The sequence below is a fragment of the Acinonyx jubatus genome, chromosome F2 (assembly GCF_027475565.1).
Source record: "Acinonyx jubatus isolate Ajub_Pintada_27869175 chromosome F2, VMU_Ajub_asm_v1.0, whole genome shotgun sequence".
NCBI lineage: Eukaryota > Metazoa > Chordata > Mammalia > Carnivora > Felidae > Acinonyx > Acinonyx jubatus.
Genome location: NC_069394.1, coordinates 19,240,576 through 19,260,697, shown reverse-complemented (window position 1 = coordinate 19,260,697; position 20,122 = coordinate 19,240,576). Strand labels below are relative to the sequence as shown.

The 20,122-nt window shown below is 34.9% G+C and overlaps 1 protein-coding gene across 4 annotated transcripts in view; it reads right to left on the bottom strand.

The window, feature by feature from the left end:
* MRPL13 (mitochondrial ribosomal protein L13) overlaps positions 1-20,122 on the bottom strand; it is a 48,549-nt gene that overhangs the window by 17,588 nt on the left and 10,839 nt on the right. For all 4 annotated transcript variants that reach the window (XR_008292518.1, XR_008292517.1, XM_053208134.1 and 1 more), the window contains exons 3-5: positions 15,970-16,063; positions 9,959-10,019; positions 2,880-2,966 (exon numbers count right to left, since the gene is read on the bottom strand). Coding sequence is in view for 2 of the 4 variants with exons in the window: in XM_053208134.1 (XP_053064109.1) it covers positions 2,880-2,966; positions 9,959-10,019; positions 15,970-16,063 (242 nt within the window). In the remaining 2 variants the exon portion in view is untranslated. The remainder of the gene's footprint in view (positions 1-2,879; positions 2,967-9,958; positions 10,020-15,969; positions 16,064-20,122) is intronic.

Sequence of the window (20,122 nt, the reverse complement as noted above, 5' to 3'; positions counted from 1 at the left end):
AGTACATGATGTTGGTCTGTTCCATGTTAATGTTAATGTTTGATCTCTTGGTTATGGTTGGTGTCCACCAGGTATCTTTAACATAAAAAAGTATCTTTCTCCTTTCAAACAGTAAGTACTCTATGGCCTGATGTTCTGACGTTGTGTGAATATCTTGTTGTACAATAATCTTTTACCCAGTGACTATAGAATATGCTGATAATGGTAGCTTTTCTAATTCGGCATTATTTCTACATTTTTTAGGTGACGTTCTTCTCTAAAGAAAAGCTTTTTCTTCTCCAGAAAGGAAAAGGGAAATTATAACAATTAAAAATGATTTTTGGACTATCACCATGGGCTCATAGATTTTTGTTTCCTTTCTTTTTTCTTTTTTTTTAATGCTTATTTATTTTTGAAGGAGAGAGAGGTAGAGCATGAGAGGGGGAAGTGCAGAGAGAGAGGGAGACCCAGAATCCAAAGCAGGCTCCAGGCTCTGAGCTGTCAGCACAGAGCCCAACGTGGGGCTCAAACCCACGAACCGTGAGATCATGACCCGAGCTGAAGTCTGACACCCAACCGACTGAGCCACCCATGTGCCCCTAGATTTTTGTTTTCTATTCAACGTAATCCATTATTTTAACCATTCATTTTGAGGCTCACATCACACAGTCCCATACTTGGTCAGTGGGCACCAATTCAAAATGCCTCCTATGTTCTCTTGATATTTCCCCATCCGTTTTGAGCACTGCCTTACTTTCTGTGACTTTTTTCCAGTATAAACAATGAAGATAATAATAATTGCGTGTGCATGTGTGTACTCCATAATAACTTTGGTCTTTCTCTGCTCCAGACCTAGAATCAACCATTTCTCCAAGGTGAACCAGGTTCTTTTTAATCAGAAATAGCACTTAGAAAACAAGATCTGGGCACTAGTTGTGCTTACTTCTACTACTGCTGTCATTTTATTTTTGAATAAAATCTTAACATGATAACAAAGTTAAAATAAAAAAATAAATAATCTTTAAGGCATACTCCAAAAACCTTATTCTCTTCCCTATTCCTTTTGTGCCCATGCTTCAGTAAGTAGCCATCTTTATTTTCTCATTTATTCTTCCTGTGTTTCTTTATATAGTAAGCAGCAGTTATAGTATGTATGTGTGTATAAACATATGTATGTGTATATGCAGACAAAAGGTAGTATGCTATCTATATTTTTTCACTTACCAATATATCCTAGAAAGCATTAGTTATCAAATCATAAGAATATTTGGCGTTCTTTTTTTATAACTGCATAGTACCCGACTGAATGGATATAACATAGTTTATCCAATTTCCTCTGAATAAATACTAGTTTCTATTATTGTACTATTATAAATAATGTGAAACAATAATTTTGTGTATCTTCAGAGAAAATAGAATGCTGGATTAAGCCTGACTTTCCTTATGTATGTATTCTGTGTAACGTTACCTAATTCTCTGATTCCTTATGGTTGCACCATTTTGTACTCCTAGCAATCTGAGTGCCTACTTCCCTATGGCCTGGACAACAAACTGTGTAGCAAGATTCTGAATATTTGACAGTTTTTTTAGGGGGGGGAAGTGGACTCATTAATTTTATAGTCTGAAATTATTTAAGTAATTTGTTGTAGTTGAACTACCATGAATACTTAAAACATCCACATTCAAACTTGACTGCCTAATAACTAAGATTTTATATCTACATTATCATTTTTTGTTTTTTTAGAAATTATGGTTTCTAAAAAAATGGGAGAGTACAATCAGAAATCGGAGTTTTAGGGGGGCCTGGTTGGCTCAGTCAGTTAGCAGCTGACTCTTGATTTCAGCTCAGGTCATGATCCCAGGGTCATGGGATTGAGTCCTCAGTCAGGCTCCATGAAGAATGTGGAACCTGCTTGAGTGCTTGAGATTCTCATTCTCTCTCTCTCTCTCTCTCTCTCTCTCTCTCTCTCCCCCCTCCCCCTCTGCCCCTCTCCCTGGCTCGCATGTGCTCTTTCTCTCAAATAAGAAAAAAATAAATTAAAAAAAAGAACTAGGAGTTTTAAAACTGTGCTTTCATGAAGGTCATTTATCCTTAGATGATGACACTACTCCCATACTTGTTACTTCAGAGGTAAAGTGAATACTGGAAAATTCTACTCATTCATGCAAAGCAAAAGTAATACATTAACCATTTTGATAAAAGCACGAATAATTTACTCATGCATTGCTTAAGCTAAGTAAATAGAGCACACGGTGATTTAAATCACTGATATAACTTGATAGTCTGGAATTCATTTCCACATTATTCCTCTAGTAGGAACCCTAAGGACAACAATCACAACCATGGTAATGACAGCAAATAGCACTTACTGTGTCAGGCCCTGTTCTAAGCATTCCACAAATGTTATCTCATTTAACTCTTATCACAACCTTAGCAAGTAGGTACCATTATTTCCATTATACTGATGAGAAAACAGATAATGACATCAGTAAATGGTGATCATGAATTCTAATCCAGATACCTGATTCCAGAGCTTGGACTCAACTATTTTATTATAGAACTTCTAGTGTTTCATTACAGTATACTGAACAGAAAAGCTCAAGTACTTAAAATAGTTTAACAGTGATAAATAAAAATGTTTTTTTTTCAAGTACATTTTTAACCGAATACATTTTGAATAGGAACAAGTATTCTAAAATTAAACCAAGGAAAATAAATTAGCAACCAAACCTAAGCTATTAGTTCACGATTCATGCAAATTTTGCTACTAGTCACCTGAAATGTAAATGAAATTCACGCGTTTTTTGTAGCTTATGAAATCAACGAGTACCCTCAATTTAACAGGTATTCTGGCCATGGTTCCTTGTTGACGCATCATAACTAACAACCACTGACTTACCTCATCTGGGAAAAGATGCAACCTCTGCATCAGAGTTCTTCTGTGAAGGTTTTTTGGCAGCATGCCATAAATAGCTAGTTTCACAATCTGAAAAACAGACATATATAGGATTCAGTAAGAAAAATCTGACATTTTCAGATAGTGATGAAAACAAGTGGGCTCAGACTCAAGTGAAATGAAAGGAATTGAGACCTAAGTAGACATGTGGCAGCAACAGCAAAAGAATCATTATTTTGTACATTACTATTTTCTTTAGGCTTTATTTGACTTAATTTATTTTAAAGGAAAAGCACAAAACGAGATTATTTTTAATCTCCTATGTGCCAATTATAGCTAGAATAAGAAAAAAAGCTTGTACAAGCTTTCTCTAAGATTATACAAAAACCTATGACTCAAATAATCTGTTACATACTGAATTGAGCAGAACCCAGGGAGGCCTTACTCCTGTTTTCTCCAGGTAGGTGATCAGGAAGTTTCCAATTCGTAAAGTTAGCCTGACCCTACAGTTATGAGACTGACTCTAAGTCACAAATCCACAACAATGGTAAGGTTATCATTCACTGAAAAATTACTGTGTATGGTGGTTAGTTGCATTATATGTTATCTTGTTTAGGATGCTGAGTCTCATTCCACAGGTGAGGAAACAGATTTAGTGAGGTTAAAGAACTCCCCCAACTTCATATATCTAGTAAGTGGCAGTGCTGGAATTCAAACCAGGCAGTCTTACTTCCAGAATAGAAACATGGTACAAGCAATCACATCTATAATGTGTTTCTCTCTGTAACTTCTCAAGAAGACAAAAAATCCTTTCTCTCTACCATACCCATTTTCAAGATGGCAAACTAACCTTTCCATGATTTACATTTCCCCTTTTAAGATTATCCTCATTGTTGGTCTGAATGTGATTTGATGTATGCTTTGTCAAGAGAAGGCCACAGAGTGTCATTCTGTGTTCCATAACCTCCTGGGGGCCTGCTGGTATATAGGACCTACAAATATACTGCAAGGTCCTCATAAAACTGCTGATAGGGACATCTGAAGGGTTGCATCAATTTTTACCATCTGTGCTCATATTCCAAGCATGTAATTTGACACTTATTAGAGCTAATTCGCTAAATTAGACATGATAGAACAGGGTTGTCCTATAAGAGGATTTCCTATTCCTTTGATTTTCTCATCAAATCAGACCACAAAACCTAACTACATACAAAAGCTAGTGGTATCTCTTAATACATTTTCCAATTTAGTGCTGTTAATACTCTATGTTCTGGAGATTTTAATAGAGACTTACATTGTTAAAATTAAAAGCAATAAAAAATTCAGTTACTCAGTCACACAAGCCACATTTCAAGTGGTCAACTGCCACATGCACCTAGTGGTTACCATATTTATCAGTACAGACAGAAGAACATTTTCATCATGACAGAAATTTCTGTTAGCACTGATCTAGATATTAGTCTTTACAATTTTAAATAAAAAAAATTAATGTTTATTTATTTTTGAGGTGGGGGGAGGGGGCAGAGAAAGAGGAAACACAGAATCCAAAGCAGCTCCAGGCTCTGAACTGTCAGCACAGAGCTCGACGTGGGGCTTGAACTCATAAACTGTGAGACCACGACCTGAGCCAAAGTCAGATGCTTAACCAACTGAGCCACCTGGGCGCCCCTAAGATTTTTAATTTTTAAAAGTCTTAAACAGAAACTGACAATATTAACATTATGCAGCATCTTATCTGGACAAGCCAGCCATTATATCCTCTGAATATCATCCTAGCAGCAATTTTATCATTTTGGTAGGGTTACATGCCATTTAGGTTTCATGTTCTTAACAAAATTTAACTGTAGTCACTTGAACTAACAAGTTGGTTTTTGAAAAACTCTCCCTATTAAAGAAATGCACCGTAACACCCAAATTAGGGGCAGCCACAAAGTGTAGAAAGGTTATAAGCTGACAGGGGAGAGAAAAAGACAGGCATACAAACAATATACTCCCCCAAATAATAACACAACACGTGCATGCAATCAATCAATCAATTACAGCTGTACAGACTTATGTATAAGTTCTAAGGAATTCAAAAAGTGAGAAAGACAGAGTAAAAGTGAGGTTAATAAATACTCAAGACCTTCCACATACAACCTGTAAACTAGGGCATATGCCATTTGTTTCACTCAAAATAACTTTACTAACTACAGGAGGGGGGAAAAACAAGAAAGGAACCATGTTAGAAAACAATACAAGGACAAAAACTCTTCAACTATAACTATGGTAGGGATAAGGAAAAGCTCAATCAACATATTTACTTGAGTTTATAATTAATGACATATATGATTATAATATTTTGAAATATTTAATTTTTTTAATGTTTATTCATTTTTAAAAGATAGAGACAGAGCACAAGCAGGGATGGGGTAGAGAGAGAGGGGGACACAAAATCTGAAGCAGACTCCAGGCCCTGAGCTGTCAGCACAGAGCCCAACACAGGGCTCGAACTCATGAACCACGAGATCATGAACCACGAGATCATGACCTGAGCCGAAGTCAGACACTCGACAGACTGAGCCACCCAGGCGCCCCAATATTTTGAAATATTTAATAACCTACTAATAACTATTTAAGTGTACTATTTAATGTATTTTACAAATAATATTCCAGGGCTGTACTAATAATCAGAAGGACACATTATGAAACAAACTCTCTTACAAGCCCAAATACCAAGTACTGATTAGCAAATTATGTCTGCTGGCAGAAGACCTACTGTTCCAGGCAGACACTTAAGTATTTGATTTGGAAGTAAAATAACTGACCTCTTCCTTAGCAAGTTGTTCCTTTTCAAAACACAAAGTTAAAATTAATACTTAAAAAAAGAATTAACATAATTTAAATGAGGTAATAATTCAAATGGATTTAATTCTGAACTATTTTCCAGGACTTCATCAAACATTTTGTAATGTACTCTAATATTTGTTTACAAAACATAAGTTGGAACAGTTTCTACAAATGGTATCAAATGCCAAATTCTTATAAAAAAGTAGGACTCTACTGCCTCCTAGTGTACAGTGAGCATGCCAGAATAACAAAGAAACTTAAATTTTAAAAATATTTATTAAATAGTAAAACTACAATTTATTGTAGCACCTACAGTACACACTATCAGCAGCCCTTACAAGTTTTTAATACCATATATACAATCCATATAGTCAAAATAGGATATTTTATTGATCTGTAATAGCCCCAAAACACATCTTGAAATAGAACATTAAATATTTCTTAAGGAATCTCTGAGCATAGTTTTGTAAAATACGCATAAATGATAAGAAGTAAAATGTCCCCCTTTCCCTTACCCCCAAGAAAAGTGTAGGCAGTATTACACCAAACAAATGGTTGCATCCTAACAATACGTATTTATTTTTATTTGCTATTATAGGGAAATACAAAAGAATGTCTTCACGGCACACTTTGTTCATTTATAAATGTATTTAGGTAAAAAGCTAAAATAGTTCCTAATGAGGAAAATGTTATCTATCTTATGTGTATATTTCAAAGACTGGGTTGTGAAGTGGAAAGGAAGGAAATATAAAATTGTGAAATGGCAACAGGAGACTTCGCTTCTAGCAATACTGAAAGGTAATATTTAGGTTAAAACTTTCTCCTAGTATATTACTCAAATAATAAGTAAATGTTAATGAAGTTAATAATATGTTTTTAAAGATCTTTTCTAAAGCATGGAAACAACTGGAGGCCAGAAGTAGGACAAAGTACTACCAAAAAAAAAAAAAAAAAAAAAAAAGAGTCCTGAGGCTGGCATTTGCCCAGAGGGCATCAGCTTAGTGCAGGGTTTGGGTTTCAAAGGACTACCTCTTTTTGGTCAGGAAGTAGGATCAAAGACTTCCTCATAAACCTAGGTTTTCAACAGAAAGCCAACATCCAGGGTGTACAGTGGAGAAATTAAAAAATTCAAATCTTTCCTGATAGGAAACAGATAACTATGAGCCTTACTGCACAAGGCTTCAAGGCCTAAAATTCACCCTTGGGATCAAAACCCAGAAATCTAGAGTATAGCCTAAACAGGTCTTAGGTTGGTATAGCTTCATGCACCTGCCAGAAGCTAAGTCAATCTTTTGTGAATAAATCCACTTTGAAGACACAGGTCTCAAAGAATTCTCAGTGATGAAGTTTCAAGGTCCATGACTTTATCAAGTGTCCTGAGCAGAAACAATAAATTGCAAAGCCACGAAGAACACAAATATAAGAATCAGATATAAACACTAAGAATTAGGTTTACAATGCTTAAAAAATATAAGGAACCAAAGTATGACAAAGAAACAGAAGGACTGTCAAAACTGAGCAGCAAACTTGAAAAAGAAACAAGTAGTAAAACTTCATGGGAAAAAAAAAATTCAAATTAGAAACTCACTAAAAGGGGGTGGGTGGTTGGGTGGCTCAGTCAGTTAGACAGCCAACTCTTGATTTTGGCTCAAGTCATGATCTCATGGTTTGTGGGATTGAGCCCTGCCCACGTTGAGCTCTGCATTGACAGTGTGGAGCCTGCTTGGGATTCTCTCTCTCCCTCTCTCTCTCTGCCCCTCCCCTGCCCACATGCTCTCTCCCTCTCTCAAAATAAATAAACATTAAAAAAAAAAAAGGAAACTCAATAAAAGGGTTGATTGGATTAGATATAGGTAAAAAAGATAATTAGAGAAAGTAGAACATTAAGAAATTATTGACAAGGGGCGCCTAGGTGGCTCAGTCTGTTAAGTGTCCGACTTTGGCCCAGGTCATGATCTCACAGTTTGTGGGTTACAGCCTTGCATCAGGGTCTGTGCTGACAGCTCAGAGCCTGGAGCTGCTTCGGATTCTGTGTCTGCCTCTCTCTCTGCCCCTCCCCTGCTTGTGCTCTCTCAAAAAATAAATAAATGTTAAAAAAATTAAAAAGAAATTATTGACAATGCAGCACAATGTCAGACAGGGAGACATAAAATATGGAAGAGAGCTAATGATTCATGTACAATGAGACAGTCAACTGCAAATGTAATCAGATTTCAAAGGGAAAGAACAGATAGAGAATAAAGGGAATAAGAGAACACATAAGAGCTGACAAATTTTCAGCACTGAAGATGCCAGTCCTTAAGCAAAATAAGTAAGATTTGAAAAGAAACAGGAAAACTAAAATCAAAGGAAAGATCTCAGAAGGATCCCCCCACCCCTGCAAAAGAGACAGAATACATACAAAGAAACAGTTCAACTGACATCTAACATATCAATAGCAATAACAGAAGCTAAAATCTGCTTGTACAGTAGCTTCAAACAGGTGAGAGAGAAAAATGGTTATCCTAGAATTGCACATACTAAATAAGCAAAACTATCTTTCATGAAGAAAGCAAAAATACAGTTTCAGACAAAAATAAAAAGCTTATTATAAAAGAATGTTATGATAGGAATGTCAAAAGAAGTATTTCAAGAAGGAAATTAATCCCAAAGGAAGACTGTTATGGGAAAAGGATTTGTAAGCAAAGAAAATAATAAAAAATCAGTTAACTGTATAAAACAGTAACAAGAATGTTGAATTGGAAGGGTTTTAAAAATTGTTGACTGTGTGAGGGACAGTAGGTGTTAAAAATCGTCTAAGGACCTTGTTTTGATCTGGAAGAAAGTAAAGATTGATTACTCTTAGACTTCTACTAAATAAACTCAATCCAAAAGAAGGCAAGAAAGAAGGAGATGAAAAAATTAAATAAAATCTCCTTTCTTGCCTTCTTTCGGGTTGAGTTTGTTTATTAGAAGTGTAAGATTAATCAATTATCTTTACTTTCCTCCAGATCAAACAAGGTCCTTAGAAAATTTTTGTGGTTTATACATACAATGGAATACTACTTGGCAAGCAATGAGAGAGAATGAAATTTTGCCATTTGCAACAATGTGGATATAAGTGGAGAGTATTATGCTAAGTGAAATAAGTCAGTCAGAGAAAGATATCATATGTTTTCACTCATATATGGAACTTGAGAAACTTAACAGAAGACCATGGGGGAAAGGAAGGGGAAAAAATAGTTCCAAACGGAGAGGGATGCAAACCATAAGAGACTAAATACAAAGAACAAACTGAGGATTGACGGTGGCGGGGGTGGGGGGGGAGGGGAAAACAGGTGTGATGGGTATTGAGGAGGGCACTTGTTGGGATGAGTACTGGGTATTGTATGTAAGCATAGGAAGCTTAGGAATCTACCCCCGAAGCCAAGAGCCACTGTATATACTATATATTAGCTAACTTGACAATAAATTATGTTTAAAAAAATCATATAAAGCGCATAGTACTATGCTTAGGATGTTAACGATCAATAAATATGACCTCTGTGACAGAAAAATAAATAAGTAAATAAATAAAATAAATAAATAAACAAATAAATAAATAGATTTAAAGTAGAATGATTTATTGGGCAAACACTATCAAAAGAAGGCTGATATAGTTTACTAAAAAAACAAAAAGACCTTGAGATAAAAAGTATAATTCGAGACAAAAATGGCTGTTGGTACCATGATTAATTGTTAGGAAGAATGTAATTCCAAACTTAAATTCATCTAACACTAAATCTTCAAAACATACAAAACAAAAACTGACAGAAATACAGGGGAAAAATAAACCCACAATTGAGTTCGTAACAGAACTCTTTCAGGTAATCAATAAATCAAATAAACAAAAAAAAGGTCAGTAAGACTTTTTTTGATTGGAATGTACTTTGCATTTTTGATATAATGGATGTATAATCATACATAGATATATACATCTCTCTCTCCAAGACATTTTCAGCAAACATATTCTAGATAATCACGCAAGTATCAAGTAATTAAAAAGAAAAGCAACAAAACTGGCTAAATGCAAAACATAGTAAACAGTAATTAGAAAACATATAGAATTGAATGATAATGAAATAATGCTTATCAAAACTTGTGTGATACAGTTAAAGTGCAGAATTTATAGCCTTGAATGGTAGCTACATTAGAAGAGGAGCTAGACTGGAAAAACAGTTCCTGAACCAGTCTTCCCACAGATGATTAATAAATAAAAAATACAATAAACTTACTGCTACTGGATCCTTCTGGTGAAGTTGAGCAGCTGTTACTTGTCTAAATCCACCTGGATAGCTGTTAAAAGAAGTAAAGACATTAAAACTGGGAGTAGGCTATGATATACTATTTCTTGAAATGTATATGGTTTTATAATATGAAAACTATTTTTATTATAAAGTTATTCTTGTTTCTGGAAACTATGATGTTCATTAGTGTCTTAAAAATTAAGTAGTAACCTATGCTATTCGAAATACTGTTCTTTTTAAGTGGTCAACTCTCTTCATTTCATAAAAGTTGCACATCTTGGAAAATTCTTAGCATAACTATTGTTTTCATTCATTCTGAAGTAGTTGTTCATGCTTGAATTTAAGAAAGGAAAAGCAGTGAGCCAATATGCTTCACATTCCCTGCCATATCGGAATGTCTATATAACCTAGGGGTCAGGTTTGGGGAAAACAGGGGTAGCCACTTTGGGTCTAAGTCCAGTTCATACTCAAAACAGGGAATGATCCTGTTTCCTGTTAATAGTTGGTAAAAGACCACCAAGAGTTATATGTTGGTCCTAAGTGATACAATACTGTGTTCATATCAAATTTATACATAAAATAGATAAATGGAGATTTAAAATACATATAAATATTTGGGACAGTATTGATGGCAGCTTAGTAACTTGGATGCCCCAGATCCCAGTCTGGAATCTAGGTTTGCCAGTGGCTACCAGTTTAATAGTAGGCAACTTGCTTTACTTCTTTATATAAGAGTTTACTCATATGAGAAAATGTTTGTGAAAGTGCTTAAGAAATTTAAAACAAAAACAAGATACAGATGTAAGGTTTCATTATGTTGAATGGATAAAGCCTAAATGATTTTTGAGGAAGGGGAAAAGAAAACATAAACTCAGTGGACTCTGCAAGAAGTTAAAGATTACCTAAATGTAATTCCTTTCATAAGTTTCAATCAGACTTAAAAACATTTGAAAGAACCACATTTCAGGAATAAAATTTAAAAAAGCAGATTTAGAAGTTTGCTGAGGAAGACGGATAATATTCAAAGTGATACTTTCATTTGTTTCAAGGCATTTCAGTTTCAGAAAAAGAAATACCTGTCTAGACTTCAATTCCTGTATTCTTTCTCTCTGTGGAAAAAAAGTACTTTACAACTTCTACGCTAAAGATCACCTTTCTGTTTTTAACATTGGGATGCCGAGTTCTAAAGTATAATACCATTTACATTTTAGTTCATGAGTTTGGACTTTATTCTGAAGAATCTGGAAAGGTGGCATAAAATTCTGAGTAGAGGAGTGATTTGAATAACGTAATAAATACTCAGTTGATTTTTACTGGTGACAGAGTAACTACACTTCTTCCTCCACTTAGGGGATGGCCTAAATGGAAGAGAAGAAACTTTGTTTAACATGTTCATCATTTTTTTTCAATGCAAATTAATTCAGTAAATACTTACTGTGTGCCTACTGTGCTGGGTGCTGGGGATATGTAGACAAATATGACAGTATCCCATCCACAAAAAAATGACTACGTGAATTCTACTGAGGCATCTAACAGTAAGCTATATTTCTAATCCTACCAATACATTTATATGACTGAACAGTTAGATGTCAAAGTTCAGGGTGCACACATACATATCTCACCTGACCTCCAAAATAATGAGAAGTGAATGTTTATGAAATATTTGGACAAGAAAACATTTTCTGAGACTAGAAAACATAGAACAAATTGTAAGGGAAAAGAGAGATTTAATTACATAAAAGTTAAATAACCATACAACAAAGGACATCATAAAGAAAATTTGTAAAAAGTAAACTATATAATAGTGGACTAATATTCTTAATAGATAAAATATTCAGAGAACATGCTAAGGAAAGCATTGATACCTTATAATAATGCAAATGTAAACAATCAGATGTCCATCAAAGTAGCACAATCTTATTATTAAATCATTATTAATGATGTGCTGTGGCAGCAGTTTTATAAAACCAGGCATTCTTATGCACTTTAATTGATAATTAAAAGATCAATTATCATCCCTTTGATCTTGAAATTCACTACATTTCCAGTTTTATTTTAAATTATCCTATATGTTGAAAAAGCCTCATGTATAAAGATGTTTTTCAGCTCTTTATGAAACTAAAAATTTTAATTAAAAAAAAGGACATTATGTATGCAAATCATATTCTGTATTACTACACAGTGACAAACTATAAAAAGGCTTTCTGATAATTTTATATAAAGTGAAAAAAAGATGTAAACTTGTATATGTATTAAAATGTTTAGTCCACAGGATGAAAAATGATTTTTAGTTCCTTCTTTAAACTTTTCTGCATTTCCTAAAATTATCATATATTAAAATTTTTATAACTAGAAAGTTAAAATTTGAATATATAATGTAATAATGTTCTGAGCATAAAAAAAGTGGTACATCCAGTGAAATGAAGTAACAAAGTAAGTGAAGAGTCAACAGAAACTGAGAAACAAAACAGTTATTTACCATACGGGGTTGAGACAATAGGGAAGGCATTAAGAAGAGGTTGAATGAGCCAGGTTTTAATGGATAAATATGAGTTCTTGAGAAAGACTCCTGTGAAGGAGAATAACACACGCAAAGGCAGAAAGGCAAGAAATAGCAATATGTTGGCTAAAATGAAGGATTCTGAAGCAGTAGTGGTAATTGGGTACCGATAATGTACAAGTTTAGAGTTTCAACCTTAGATAAGACAGCTCTACTGAAGGGGACACTACCAGCAGAGGGCATGTTATACTAGCTGTTCGCTATTAACTGTGCTATTATTTTCCACAGATATTACTGCTACAGTAATTATTACAGCATTTTGTGCCAATACTTCCCCCTTTATGCTTTTATCGCATTATGTTACCCTGACTTTTCATATTTCTTCCCCCGTTACCTCTAAATTTTATAGAATTTGGTTTATCTGTACAGATTTCCTAATAGCAGAAACTACTGAAGCTGGATGTGAATTTATTTTGGTTATGTTAAATAACAATTTCATGAATAAGTTTAAGGAGAATGGGCAAAGTCTGGCTAATGGAAGCAAAAAAGTTATTCTGAGTGGGTCACTTGGGTGGCTCAGTTGGTTAAGCGTCCAACTTTGACTCAGGGCAGGATCTCATGGTTTGCAAGTTCAAGTCCCACTGTCTGCTGTCAGCAAAGAGCCCACTTTGGATCCTCTGTCTTCCTTTCTCTCTGCTCCTCCTCTGCTTGTACGTGCTCTCTTTGTCTCTCTCAAAAATAAACATTAAAAATAAATAAAATAAAGTCTTTAAAAAAAAAAGTTATTCCTAGCATTGCCTAAGACCCACTTAGGCAAGAGATGAAAAGAAACAGATGGAGACATTAAAGTCTGCTCGTCTAAGATGAAGGTGCAATTGGAAATAAACAATTTTAATCAAGAATGAAAGTTCAACATTTCTAACCGTATCTTGCATGACAGCATAGGAGGTATTTAATTAAATTTGTATATGACCTGAAGCAGAGGGCTTAACACATTACATGATGCAATCAAGATCTCAGAAGATTTAAAAAAAAAAATTTTTTTTGACGTTTATTTATTTTTGAGACAGAGAGAGACAGAGCATGAACGGGGGAGGGGCAGAGAGAGAGGGAGACACAGAATTGGAAACAGGCTCCAGGCTCTGAGCCATCAGCCCAGAGGCTGACGCGGGGCTCGAACTCACGGACCGTAAGATTGTGACCTGAGCCGAAGTCGAATGCTCAACCGACCGAGCCACCCAGGCGCCCCAAGATCTCAGAAGATTTTAAAAGGCTGGAGGTAAAATTTAACTTAAGGTATTGTAGCTGGGTTAACATGGGTTAAAACATGGTTAAACAGCAGCATGTTTAAGAAAGACTTGGGAGTTTTGGCTGATAGTGAACTCCATGTACCACCCAATAGAGGATTATATAACTGAAAGATGGACGACTCCCATTACACTAGGAAGCCATCAAAACATAGCCAGTTGAGTGTATTTAGTTAAGAAAGACACTAGAGAGTGACCAAGATATAAGGGGATAGTCAAAGGGACACCATATAAAGAACTCTGAAGTAACTACAGATGTTTAGCTTAGGGAAAAGACAAATCAAGGGGCTCTTATTGATTCCTATCTCAAAATGATCTGAAGGATGTCATGTGGAGAGATATGATTATTTTACACTGTCCAAAGAGGAGAACTAAGACTAATATGAAAGCTAAAGAAAAACAGATTATGATTCAACAGCATAAAGATCTTTCTAAAATTTAAACCATTTCAAAGATGGAATGAATGGGCTGCCTTACAAGCCATGAGATCACTATTATTCAAACACAGGCAGAGAGACCTGGACGTTGAGAGGTATGTTGTGGAGATTTTAGGTATCTTCCAAACTTGGGATTTTGTTCACCATTCCTTAAACATCTCATGTATTTTCAGAAGTTTAAGATAGTTCAAGAAACAACAGTGACATGAATTACAGGAAACAGAAATAAATGAGAAGATTGGTTTAAAAATGAGAATAATCTAGATCAGAGAGGTTATGTGAAAAGCTTCTAGAAAAAACAAATACTGTTAATAATAACTAGTATTTGGTGTAGTTCTGTGGGTTATTTTTGGTTGAGTAAATTATATACGCAGCATGTGCAAAATTAGTATTTCCTTAAATGCCAATTTTTGAAAATAGCCTTTTCTTTTAAGTAAGATCAATTATTCTTTTCTGTTTTTTTTTTTTAAAGGATGGTTACTTATTTAATATATTTTTTGTGGAACTTGAACTCATAACCCCAAGATCAAGAGTTGCATGCTCTTTCAACTGAGCCAGCCAGGTACCCATAGTAAGATCAATAGTATTTTTTTTTTTTAATGTTTATTTATTTTTGAGAGAGAGACAGTGAGAGCCAGGGAGGGGCAGAGAGAGAGAGAGGGAGACACAGAATCCGAAACAGGCTCCAGGCTCCGAGCTGTCAGCACAGAGCCCGATGCGGCGCCCGAACCCACAAAGTGCAAGATCATGACCTGAGCCAAAGCTGGATGCTCAACTGGCTGAGCCAACCAGGCGCCCCAAAAGTATTTTTAAAGTAATATATTTCAACTGCCTATATTCTTTGACAATGGCAGTATCATTTTTTTTTTTATTTGAGTAGTTGATACTTGATGTTACATTAGTTTTAGGTGTGCAACTTAGTGATTTAACAACTGTCTATTATGCTATGCTCACCACAAGTGTAGCTACCTTCTGTCATCATACAAGGCTATTTTTACACCAGTGAGTATAGTCCCTATGCTGTACCTTTTATCCCTGTGACTTATTCATTCCATAACTGAAAGCCTGTATCTCCCACTCCCTTTCACCCTCCCTTCCACTCTTACCCTCTTTGGCAACCATCAATCTGTTCTCTGTATTTATAGGTCTGATTCTGCTTTTTTGTGTGTTCATTTGTTTTTTTAGATTCCACACATAAGTGAAAGCATATGGTATTTGTCTTTCTCTGACACATTTCACTTTGCGCTATATATTCTAGGTCCATCCATGTTGTTGCAAATGGCCAGACTGCATCCTTTTTATGGCTGAGTAATATTCCAGTGCACATGCACATATGTACATCATTATCCATTCATGTATCAATGGACACGTGGGTTGCTTCTCTATCCTGGCTATTATAAATAATGCCGCAATAAATATAGAGGTATATGTATCTTTACAAATTAGTATTTTTGTTTTCTTTGGGTAATAACCTAGTAGTGGAACTACTGGATCATATGGTATTTCTATTTTTAATTTTTTGAGGAACCTCCACACTGTTTTCCACAGTGGCCATACCAATTTACATTCCCGCCAACAGTGCATGAAGGTTCGTTTTTCTCCACATTCTTACCAACACTTATTATTTACTGTCTTAGCGGCCACACTGACAGATGTTAAGGTGATACCTCATTGTGGTTTTGATTTGCACTTCCCTGATGGTTAGATATGTTGAGCATTTTTTCATATGTCTGTTGGACAATGGCGTTATCTTACCCAGTATGTGAGGAGTACACTTTTTGTTCCCATTTATTTCCAGAAAATGCAATGTGCCTTGTGTTCATTATGACAACATGATCCCCACAGTCACCTAGATTTAAAAAGAACAAAGAAGAAAAGATATTATATGAAAGTCATGATTTTAAGAAAAAGTGGTCTTGGTTATTTATAAAGCTTTTCAAAGTCTAAACAACACATTAAAAAACATAAAGCAAGTCACAATGCAACACCAAAATCCTTGAACAGGATTTTGCTATTCTGTTCCTCTTTTACATAACATCTAAGTATAGAAAGAGTGAAAGAGTTGGCCAGACATTTGGAAAATCTCAACACTGGAAGATAAAAGAGGATATTATTAAAGATGCCAATAACAACAACACATCTTTTAAAGGCAAACTAATGTTATTCCTATGGTCTTTTCCCGTTAATAATTACACTTTGCTAAAATGTTTATATTAACATACCTTTAAATGTCTAATATAAACTTCCCCTTAAAAATAGAAGAGAAAATGAAAACAATACGCATATAGATGTAAAAAGGTATGTTTTACCGATAGGCAAATTGAAAACAAATGTAAAATGTCACAATTGATTTTTCTCCTTAAATTCAGAGAACAATAGAGTATTATGATCTTATGCTTAACTACTAACCCAAGGCTTTTTCCAACCACGTTTAACTAGCTACATTTAAACTGCCACTTTCAACTATGACAACATGCATATTTGATATTGCAGATGACCTGAAAATTAAAATATATTAGATTAATTTTCCGTAAAATTAATAAAAAAACCCTAAAAAGTCAACATGCAGTTTTCCCATGAGTCATGATACATCACAAAGTCAAATAATCAAAAACATTTTTTAAATGCCTATTCTACTAATATGAAAACTTAAAAAGATTTTAATTTATTTAAAAACACTGAAAAAATAAGTATAAATAAATACTGCATATGAAAACTAACAGTTGCATTATAAGATAATGAGCTTTGAATTTCAATGACAGCATTTTAAGAGAGAAGTATATAGTCTACATGGAATGAGGGTAAAAGAAAGAGAAAAAAGCAGGTAGTTTTTTTTTTTTTTTATCACAGTGAAAGGGAATCGAGAAGTGTAAAGGAAAGCTTTACCTGGAAGCTTTGCTGTCAGTGGGTTGAAAAGACAGTTTGACTGTATTTGGCAAATTGATCAAAGTTCCTAAAAGTAACCCACAATGGGCTAGTAAGGCAACTGGACAAATGAACCAGGAAAATAAAGACGGTGAGAAGATATCTATGTCATCTCAGAGAATGCTGAAGTTACCTTAGTTTTCAACCAGACTTTTACAGTTGAAGACACTAACGCCTGCTAAGATCAAGTGATTTGCCAAAGCTCACACACCATGTTATTTAATTCCCGGTTCAGGCTCTTTCTGTGACACTTAGGCTGAGGAAAAATGGAATCCTTAGCTTTACACAAGAGCTGAATTTATTTTTTAAATGTTATTTAAGCTTTAAATATGGAAAAACCGGGGCACCTAGGTGGCTCAGTCGGTTAAACGTCCCTTGATTTTGGCTCAGGTTATGATCTCATGTTTTGTGAGTTCGAGCCCCATATCGGGTTCATAGTGAAGAGCCTGCTTGGGGATTTTCTCTCTCTCTCTCTCTCTCTGCCCCTCCCCAACTCTCTCTATCTCTCTCTAAATACTTAAAACAAACAAACAAACAAAAAGCATCTTGAGCTATTCCAAACAAACCTACTGTCTTTGTAGAGATCAAAAGGATCTCTCAAAGGACATTCAAAAGAATATCACAGATCAGATGAAAATCATCTGTAAGGTACGAACATCTAATCTGGGAAAAATTATTCTCCCTCAATAACATGCCTCTGGCATAAGTTATTGAGGGAGAATATATATTCTTAGAATATATTCTTAGAAAGACTTCTCTAGCTCTAAATCAAACTAACCAGGAATTAAATATTTTTTAACTGCATTGCATATTAAAACAAAAGCCAATATTGTTAAAGGCTGAAACCCTGAATATAGTACAATTATTTCTGTCTCAATTTCTACATACAATAGATTTCATTGTAAAGTTTCATTAAACAATTATGCTTTATAATATGCAGCAAATGTATATAAATTAGAACTCTACTGCCTGATCAAGAGATATTCCAAGAGAAATTAATTTCTTTCAGATTAAAAAAACTAAAGTAATAAGTAATTTTTAGAAAAAAGAGTTGTGAGTGTATTTGTAAAAACTCTCACCTTAGATGTGTAACCTTGACTCCTTTTTATAATATTTGGTGTGTGTGTGCACACGTGTGCATGAGTGAATGAATGAATGAATGAATGAAATTAGGTGCCAAATAAATTCAGATAAATTCAATCAAAGTGGAAACTCAAAAGTGTCATGTCAGGGAACTGAAGTTCTAATGATGAGTCACACTGTCAGGGGTGCTTCTCAGTCCTACAGCTTCAGTGTTTTGGCTCATTTTCTCCCCTAAACCAGAACTCATATTTTTTCCTCAAAATTCCCTGGGAGGAAGAGATATAACATTCATTCTGGAGGCAGGAATATCAGTTGCTAATTGATCATGCACGCTTTTCTACTAGGTTCTGAGGACAGCTCCGAAATTCTTTTTAACATACCAACCCTAGGTTAAAGTTATTTGTCACCTTTGTACCTCAACACGTACCAACTCCCCAGGTACGGTATTCAAGGATACCTACAGTTTAGGCTCAAACTTTCTAGCCTTATTTACCAGTTCTTTCCCATCCCAAACCATACTACTTGCTATTCTCTGAAGCATTATCCCATTATTTCTGTTTAAAACACACACACATACATACAGAAGATCGTATACACGGATCCCCTGATCTTTCCTTTGTTCCTTCCAGTAGAAATACTCTCCTGATTTATCTCCACTTGCTAAATTTTATCCATAAAATTTAAGTTCCACATAAATATCAGGTTCCAAAATTAATACCAGTCCTTTCATAAAGCCTTTCCTAATACCAAACCCAACTTCCCTTGATTCCACAAGGATGCCTGAATTTCTCTTATGATACCGATTTAACTCTATCTTGTCCTATCATTTGTACAATTTTACTTTCTCCACCTAAATTATAAGCTCCCTTCTGAAGACTCTTAATGTAGACCTCTTATATAATGGGAATTACAAGTCACAATAAGTGTTAAAAAAAAATTCCTGGTGTTCACTTTAATGTAAATAGGGCTTGTTCTATCATGTCCGTTCGCATTCAATTCCTCTCTTAGATCGTAGTTCTTAGAAATTGGACCAATCAAAACTGTCTGAGCTGCTCAGATTCCATAGGGGGATGGATTCAGATGGAGATATCTGGTAAGTTTGGTGGGAATCTCTTCCAAAATCTGCTTTGTAGTTCTTTTCCATTGATTAATAAATTAATCCACTTACTAACTCATGTCAGGTACTGTTCTTGATGCTGAGAATAGAGCAATGAATGCAACTGAAATCCCTGGTCATAATAAATCCTACATTCTAGTGCAATGAGCTAACAATAAACAAGTAAACATACAATACGTCAGAGGCTGATAAATATATGGGGATAAAGAGCAATGCAGTGGAAGTATTATTAATTGATACAGGTTTTTGTGTTTTAGTTTCCCTGGGAGAAATGTCCAAAAGTGCAATTGTTGTACGGCAAGCTCATGTTTAGTTTTATAAGAAACTGCCATATTCTTTTCCAGACTGGCTGTACCATTTTATACTCCTACAAACAATGTGTGAGCAATCCAGTTTCTTTGCATCATCACCAGCATTTGCCACTTTTTATTTTAGCTATTCTGACAGATACGCAGTGATGTCTCACTGTGGGTTTAATCTGTTTTTCCCTAATGGCTAATAATGTTGAATCATTTTATGTATTTATTTACCATCTGGTCATGATACTTTGCTCATTTTCTAATTAAGTGTTAGTTTGTTTCTTGTTGACTATATGGTTTGCAAATATTTCCCTTCAGTCTGTAGCTTGTCTTTTCATCCGCTCCACGTGTCAAATCCCTCTTTAAAAGCTCTTTGCTGTAGCTTACTGATTTTAAAACTGTATTTGATAGAGATGTCAGGTTCTGAGAAGGTCACTCAAAGGGGAAAGGGTCGAGCATCTTCTCCCTCCTTCAACTAGCACAG